Source organism: Drosophila obscura, unplaced genomic scaffold (assembly GCF_018151105.1).
Source record: "Drosophila obscura isolate BZ-5 IFL unplaced genomic scaffold, ASM1815110v1 contig_18, whole genome shotgun sequence".
Classification (NCBI taxonomy): domain Eukaryota; kingdom Metazoa; phylum Arthropoda; class Insecta; order Diptera; family Drosophilidae; genus Drosophila; species Drosophila obscura.
Window position 1 is genome coordinate 376,250 of NW_024542767.1, and position 8,293 is coordinate 384,542.

At 45.7% G+C, this 8,293-nt stretch overlaps 2 protein-coding genes across 2 annotated transcripts; one reads left to right on the forward strand and one right to left on the reverse strand.

Annotated features, from left to right (window-relative positions):
• Positions 1 to 2,816: 2,816 nt before the first annotated feature.
• On the reverse strand, positions 2,817 to 4,025 carry LOC121403799 (putative leucine-rich repeat-containing protein DDB_G0290503). The gene is made up of 2 exons (XM_041592510.1): positions 3,974 to 4,025; positions 2,817 to 3,913 (listed from the first exon to the last, which is right to left on the reverse strand). Exons 1-2 carry the CDS (start codon positions 4,001 to 4,003, stop codon positions 3,020 to 3,022), a joined length of 924 nt encoding a protein of 307 aa, XP_041448444.1. The 5' UTR covers positions 4,004 to 4,025; the 3' UTR covers positions 2,817 to 3,019.
• A 960-nt stretch (positions 4,026 to 4,985) lies between these two features.
• LOC111081914 lies at positions 4,986 to 7,041 on the forward strand. Its single transcript, XM_041592512.1, has 2 exons — positions 4,986 to 5,545; positions 5,623 to 7,041. The coding sequence occupies exons 1-2, from the start codon at positions 5,479 to 5,481 to the stop codon at positions 6,159 to 6,161; spliced, it is 606 nt and encodes a 201-aa protein (XP_041448446.1). The 5' UTR covers positions 4,986 to 5,478; the 3' UTR covers positions 6,162 to 7,041.
• The last annotated feature ends 1,252 nt before the right edge of the window (positions 7,042 to 8,293 follow it).

Genomic DNA, 8,293 nt, shown 5'->3' on the forward strand with positions numbered 1-8,293 from the left:
ATTGTTGGAAGTGCTAAAGGCGAATTTGTTGGCAGAGATCCAACATGAGATTTTATATATCCCGATTTTGTCCGCAGCTCAATTGCGAAACATCGTGCGCACTCGAAAAAGGTTCATGCAGTCACTAGCTAAGCCTTTTATCAGTGCTGAACCCAAACGTATTCCTATAAGACGACAGGTGCACGAAATTGCAGTAGAGACCGACCAGGAAGATGAACCTGATGACGAGGAAACAGAACTGGTAGATATCGCGGCAGTTACCATTTCCTGTTGGAACTGTGGTGAGCAGGGTCATCGCTATCACGACTGCGTAGGTGAACGAACTGTATTTTGCTACGGCTGTGGCAAACGGGATACGTATAAACCGTCGTGCCCTAAGTGTACCGCTTCAAAAAACTCCTGGAGTCGTGCACAGCCGACAAGTGCACGCAAACCAGTCAGTTCGAAAGCCACGAACACCAACTAATGGACGTTTTAACGGATCCATTACTCCCTGACGTATCCAAACTACCAGACATTCCTTTACAGACTCCTTTGTTACCCTCGGAGCCAGTAAAAATTGGTCTCCCGAACCGATCTCGCAAGCGATTGCTCAAATTCCGACAAATCTGGAAAGACGAGCGATCAAAGGTGATAGCGACAGTGGTGAATACGTCTAAGGACTGGCGACCCTATGCGCAAGTCACCGTACTAGGGAAGACGCTTAGTGGACTGATGGACACAGGTGCTTCAATCAGTTGTATAGGTGGATCTTTTGCAGCCGACCTAGCTCGGGATCCGACCCAGTTCAAGCCCGCAAGAGCAGCAGTACGTACCGCAGACGGCCAGAGCCAATCAATAATTGGCAAAGTTACGACAGACGTCTGCTTCCAAGGCCGAAGTAAAACCCTAAAACTGTTCATAGTCCCATCCCTGGCGCAAGACTTATATCTGGGCATAGATTTTTGGTCCAGTTTTGATTTGTTACCAGCGTTTATAGCCCATAAGTCATCCGGTCCAGAGATTTCATCGGTATCGTTTGATAGCCCGTTGCATGTGCAATTGTCCCAGCAGCAGCAAGAAAGTTTGTTAGCAACGGTCAATTTGTTTCCATCCTTTTCCAAAATTTAAATTTAGCTTAAGTGTAGTTTTATACATTTTCAGAAATCCTGCAGAGGCTACGCTAAATGTACATTTAAATTATATTTCCTTCAGGGAATATTCCAGAAACGATGTAGGAAATTTGTCTACTTCTGACTAGAGAAAGACAGTATCATCATTTCAGTATCGAAATCATTTTCGTACAAAAAAAAATTATTGTCTTTGAGTTGAGAATAAAACCTAATAAACGCGAACATTTATGTAACTAAAAATTTGGAGACTTTTCGTGTTCATCCAAAAAAAAACAAATTAAAGAAGTTCTGCATCCGTTGGTGGTTCTGGTGGCAGCTGAACAATGACAATAATGGGCACCGCCGCTTCCAATGGCTGCTGGTCCATGTTCTCCAGCGGCATTTCTGACTCTCCCTCGGGGAGAGCTCCTTCGGCCTGATTTTCTGGCCCATTTACATCAAATTGTTCTTGTACAGGTTCATCCAGATTTATTTCTGGCTCTTCGTTGGTCTCCTCGTTGATCTCCTCTACTACAAAAGGCTCCATTGACACATTGACAGTTCATCCGTAGACATACGAATTTTCTCGCCCTCACTTTTACTGTCGCCCTTGCCCTCGATTTTCTCTTTTTGAGTTTTTCCTCTTCCTTTGGTTCACCATTCTTGGTGGCTGGATCTAGGGATGTGGCGGCGACTGAGACTGAGTCTGCGTCTGCTTTTGTTGACTGCTCCTTCGATTCTTGCTGAAGTTTTGCCTGCTTGGCTGGTGGCGACTGCCCTGACCAGCGGGATCCGACTGGCCGAATAGTTGTTATGGTTGTTAGTGCCGAACTCGCAGCCGTGGCATTTCCACTGGCTCTCGCCAAGACTAGAGGCGGCCAATGGCGGATCATGGCAATCGCGGTGGTAGGAATATACGCACTCAGAGCAGATGGCCAGATCTTCACCCTTAGTACCGCAAACGCGGCAGTAGCGGCAAGCCGGGAACTTGTATTTCTTGCGTGCAACGGCCAGGACATCACATTTCAGCGGAAGGCAGTTAAAATGCCCTGGAAATGCATAAACAAATACATAGATGTAGAAAAGTGTGCAGGCGAGCATTGAGTTGGATGGCGGGGGCACTTACATTTTTGCTGGCAACTCTTGCATGCGAGAAAATTACTCTTGTGACCAGAGCCACGCTTCACTTCCATTTTTCTGCACTTTTGGCACACATCGAACTGACGAAGCGGCTGGCCTGGCTGACCGAATTCCACATCTTGGGCATCACTAGTGGCGACTACTTCTGGCTTGGGCACAGCCTCCGCCACAGGCGGTGTAACTGCCACTGGCACTGCGACTGGGGCTGGGGCTGGAGCCGGCAAGTGCGACGCTTGCACAGTGGCATTCGCTGGCGTGGACTTGGGACTACACAACTACAGTTGTGCTAGCCAGTTATGACTACAGTTGCAGCAGCATCGTTGCTGTTGCTGCCAGTGCTTGAATTCAAGGAAAGGAATTCATAGCTGGTAGGGAATAGGGAACGGTTGGCTAATACTCCGATAATCCTTGAGATAATGGTGCATACTCGTAGCCGAAAAGCTTACTTAAGCGTGGCCCCACGATATATCGGACTAGCCGGCCTGCTATACCTGTCGACTGAAGACTGAGCTGCACTCAATACAAGAAAAGACATTGAACTCTGATCAGCCAATGGTGGCTGATTTAATCTAAGCAAAAACCAAAAATAATTGAAAATTCAGCAAAAATGTTTCTTGTTCGAATGGGTGGGCGTGGCATCACTACTGGCGCCCTGCTTTTCCTGCTGCTTGATAAACGCCATGAACTGCTCGGCATTCCGCTTGAGTCCGCTGGGCACACTCTGTTGGGTGGTGGAAATGTCCACAGTTGGGGTGCGGGCGCAGAGGGTCTGCAGCGTGAGGGAATCGTCAAGTTGTAGCTCGACATCGAAGAGCTTCGCCTTGTCCACATCTGCAGTTCTCTGGCTCTAATTTCGCCTGCCTGCGTCTCTGCTGCAGTTGGGTCAACCGATTCACCTCCGTTTGGGCAGCTACCAAGAGGCCTTTGTGCCGATCCAGCTCCAGGCGCAGCGCATCCCGTTTGGATATAAACGGATGAATATTCTGCTGTAGCTGCAAATAGCTTTTGGCCAAATATTGTTTCACTGCGCCCCATTTCTGTTCCATTTGCACAAGGCGCAGCTGCAGTCGCGTTTTCTCCTCATACAATGTGGCCACGGTATTTAGTGTCTCGTGCTCGTGCTCAATCAGCAGGAGCAGCTCCTTGTTCCGCTCTTCCAGTTTCTTTTGCAGCGTGACAAAATCATCTTGACAAATCAAACCCACGCGAGACTTATTATTCTTGAGCGAACTGATCTCAGCCACGATCTCCTTCATGTGCCTATTCAGCTGGGCATTGGTGTGCTCCAAGGTCGCCTGCCTGGCCTCCAGCTGCGTGATGTACTGCTGCTGGTGCACGTTCTCTGGCTCCAGCTGATGGCATCGAATCTGGGCCAGTTTGAGCGAATCCTTCAGCTCATGTATCTTGAGCTCCTTCTCCAACACCATGGCCTCAAAGTCCGACTCCAGGGCGTTGTATCGCTTTTTGATTTTATCGAGGTCGATCTTAAGCTGGGTATTGCACTGCTCCGCCCACTTCTTCTCCTCGCGCAGTTTATCGAGGCGGCTCTCCAGACTCCGGCGTATCACCTGCGTGTCCGCCAGTAGATCCTCCTTGGACCCTTCATCCAGAAACTCCCTGCCTTCTGGCTTCACCTCGGGTGCCGGACTCTTGCCCGGTTGTCCGCTCGTGTCGCTCATTTGCTACGAAAGTGTTGAAATTATTTAATACGAATTTAATCTTATTTTAAATTTATTTTGTACCACTTCAATTTTGTACTTGTAGACTTCCATTTGTACTTGTAGACTTCAATTTTGTGACTCTTAGGTTGTGGATTCGGTCAACGAATCTGACTAACTGAATATTCCCAGTCGAATTTGTTGCTCAAGGCTACTGGCCAGCCTGCTGGGTTTCCTCTGCTAAACGTACAAAAAGTGTAGCCAAGTAAGCATGTGATTTGGATCTTTATATACCCGTACTCAAAAAAGAGTTAAGGGGTATATTAGATTTGTGGTAAAAGTGGATGTGTGTAACGCAGAGAAGGAAACGTTTCCGACCCCATAAAGTATATATATTCTTGATCAGCATCAAAAGCCGAGTCGATAGAGCCATGTCTGTCTGTCCGTCTGTCCGTCTGTCTGTCTCGATGAGCGCCTGGATCTCAGAGACTATAAGAGCTAGAGAAACCAAATTTGGTTTCCAGACTCATGTGATATCACACTGCTACAAGTGTACTTCAAAATTTCGCCCCGCCCCCTTCCGCCCCCACAAAGGACGAAAATCTGTGGCAGCCACAATTTTTAAGATACGCTTAAACGCAGTATCGTAGAGAATGACCATATCTACCAGATTGCCGAATTTGAATCAGATCGGATCATAATTATAGCCAGAATGTATGTATATGTAGATAACAGATGTAGCAAAAAAACGTAATATGTATAATTTTTTTTTTTCTAAAATTCTAAAAAAATTATATGCTCAAAACTGTATATACTGACTGAGTACGGGTATAAGTAGAGTCGCGTCCCCAGAACATACGTTCCTTCTCGTTTTCTTATCGCGTTGTATGGCATTGGACTCGTCGATGCTCCAGGATCAGGAGTTTGCGTACAGAATATTCGTTCAGGCATCAAAACGCAATAGGGGCCTGATTATATTTCATTTTGAGATCATACGTCCGAACACCCCAAATGCACTAGCGCGTATGAAAAAATTCCCTTACGCATTGAACATTCTACATTAGATATTATCCCGCAATAGGCTTTTCTCCAACTTTACTTCCAGATAAAAATGAATGGTGCAATTTAAAAGTATTTCGGGGATAACTACGTCAGGCTAGTGACACAAATCACAAGCTGGTATTTTCCTTAAACACAAACGGTTACACTGAGCAACTTTTAAACTTTTAAAGCAATTTTCCGGCGAAATGCAGCGTTCCAAGCACGAGGACAAAGATGAGAGCGCCAGTGCCACAAGCAACTTGAATTCAAGCACTGGCAGCAACAGCAACGATGCTGCTGCAACTGTAGTCACCGCCTCAGCGGCTGCTGCCGTTCACAACTCCACGCCAGCGAATGCCACTGTGCAAGCGTCGCACTTGCCGGCTCCAGCCCGAACCCCAGCCGCAGTGCCAGTGCCAGTTACACCGCCTGTGGCGGAGGCTGTGCCCAAGCCAGAAGTAGGCGCCACTAGTGATGCCCAAGATGTGGAATTCGGTCAGCCAGGCCAGCCGCCTCGTCGGTTCGATGTGTGTTAAAAGTGCAGCAAAATGAAAGTGAAGCGTGGCTCTGGTCACAAGAGTAATTTTCTCGCATGCAAGAGTTGCCAGCAAAAATGTAAGTGCCCCCGCCATCCAACTCAATGCTCGCCTGCACACTTTCCTACATCTATGTATTTGTTTATGCATTTCCAGGGCATTTTAACTGCCTTCCGCTCAAATTTGATGTCCTGGCCGTTGCACGCAAGAAGTACAAGTGCCCGGCTTTCCGCTACTGCCGCGTTTGCGGTACTAAGGGCAAAGATCTGGCCATCTGCTCTGAGTGCGTATATTCCTACCACCGCGATTGCCATGATCCGCCATTGGCCGCCTCTAGTCATGGCGAGAGCCAGTGGAAATGCCACGGCTGCGAGTTCGGCACTAACAACCATAACAACTATTCGGCCAGTAAAGTTTCTGGACGCAAATCACATAGGGGACGCAAGAGGCGCGCCCAGTCGGATCCCGCTGGTCAGGAGCAGTCGCCACCAGCCAAGCAGGCAAACTTCAGCAAGAATCGAAGGAGCAGTCAACAAAAGCAGACAGCTCTAGAACCAGCCACCAAGAATGGTGAACCAAAGGAAGAGGAAAACTCAAAAAAGAGAAAATCGAGGGCAAGGGCGACAGTGAGAGTGAGGGCGAGAAAAATCGTATGTCTTCGGATGAACTTAATGTGTCAATGGAGCCTTTTGTAGTTGAGGAGATCAACGAGGAGACTAACGAAGAGCCAGAAATAAATCTGGATGAACCTGTACAAGAACAATTTGATGAAAATGGGCCAGAAAATCAGGCCGAAGGAGCTCTCCCCGAGGGAGAGTCAGAAATGCCGCTGGAGAACATGGACTAGCAGCCATTGGAAGCCACTGCCAGCGATGATGATGAAATCATTGTTGTCATTGTTCAGCTGCCACCAGAACGACCAACGGATGCAGAATTCGTTTTATTTGTTTTTTTCGGATGAACACGAAAAGTCTCCAAATTTTTAGTTACATAAATGTTCGCGTTTATTAGGTTTTATTCTCAACTCAAAGACAATAATTTTTGTGTACGAAAATGTTTTCGATACAGAAATGATGATACTGTCTTTCTCTAGTCAGAAGTAGACAAATTTCCTACATCGTTTCTGGAATATTCCCTGAAGGACATATAATTTAAATGTACATTTAGCGTAGCCTCTGCAGGATTTCTGAAAATGTATAAAACTACACAAGCTAAATTTAAATTTTGGAAAAGGATAGATATTTCCCTCTAGAGGAATTCTGAATATGTATACCACGAATCGTGAAGAAAATTTAAGTTAAATATAAATTAAATGCAAAGAAAGAAGAAGTTAAGAAGTTAAGTTTGTCTTCAAGAATTCCAAAAATGTATAAAACAAAGTCTTAAGGCATTTCCGATTTAATAAACGTTAAGATATTTACCTGTCCAGAAACACAAAAAAGGTATAAATCGAATCCCAAAAGGAATGAATTGTATTCTCACAACGAATCCTGAATTAAATTTTATTTAAATCTAAATTTAATTAAAGGAAAGAAATGTACCCTCTCCAGGAATTCTGAAAAATGTAAAAAATGGAACCCCAAAGGAAAATGCAATTTTTTTCGGTTCAAAATGAAAGCAAATGTTCCGCATTAAGTACGCCTTAATTGAATAAAGTCATAAGCTGCCTCTAATACAGGCAAAGTGAAGAGTGAGCCGATCGGTGCGTGGTGGGGCCTGTGCATGGCCCAACAGTCGGTTGCATGGAGGACGGGCGTTTGGTTTGTGGCTAGATGCGGTGGGGCGCGTCCTGCGGTTGTCGTATCGTATCCTGTCTGAGTATGTCCTATAATGTGTCTGTGTGTGTAATCAATTATGCTTTTTATGTCAAACGCCATGAGCGAATGATCCAGCGAAAGCAGGAGTGACAGAGAGAGAGAGAGAGAGACAAGGAGGCGTGGTAAAATGGCAAAGTGTGTCCATGAAGCGGCACAAACATTAGCATCAACAACAAGCTGCGCCTCCCCACAGTTCCTGTCATCATTCAAAATTTAAGGTTAATTTCATTTGGCAATTTTCGAACGAAATGAAATCACAAGAAATTAATAAACACAAATATAGAATCAGAATCAGAATCCGAATCAGTATCCGCGCATCAGTGAATATTTTGTCACCATAGGACTAAAATATTTGCTTGTTCAATTTCATTTAATTTAATTTGAAATTACTTTTATTGGCTCATTTGCATATCCGACAGTTGCTCTCTGTCTCTGTCTCCGTCTCCGTTTCCGTCTCTCCTTTCCGGCGCTGTGTCTCTGTGTTTCCTTCAGCACTATTTGGCCTTGGCTTTTGGGGGCCATCATCAGCATCCTCAGATCCATTGCCATTGCCATTGCCATCTTAGCCGTCTTCTATATCATCATCATTGTCATCATCTTTTGTCGTCCGCCTTGGCTCTTTATCCTCGGTTCCTAATTCCTCAACGCCGCGCTTAACGTCCATTCATCTTCATCTTCTTCATGGCTTCTAAGCTTCGCCCCTTTGTTGGGCTCTTTTTCTTTCATTGGCACTCGCCCTCCTTGCATTCTTTCCATCTTGTTCGCCTCAGTATGTGTTTTAGGCAAAAGTGTCGAACCTTTCAACGTTTCAATGCTTAAAATTTCAGCAAATATTTTGTCTACTTTGATTGCATTGCATTGGTTGAGGGATGCTCCCATATCCCCTCCCAGAGAGGGTTTGAAAAAAGAGGATAAGTGGGCTTTGGGTGGACAATCTCACATGGCTAGGCTCTGCCAGCGCCGCCTTCCAGTGCATAGTTTACACATACATACACATTAGTATACAACGG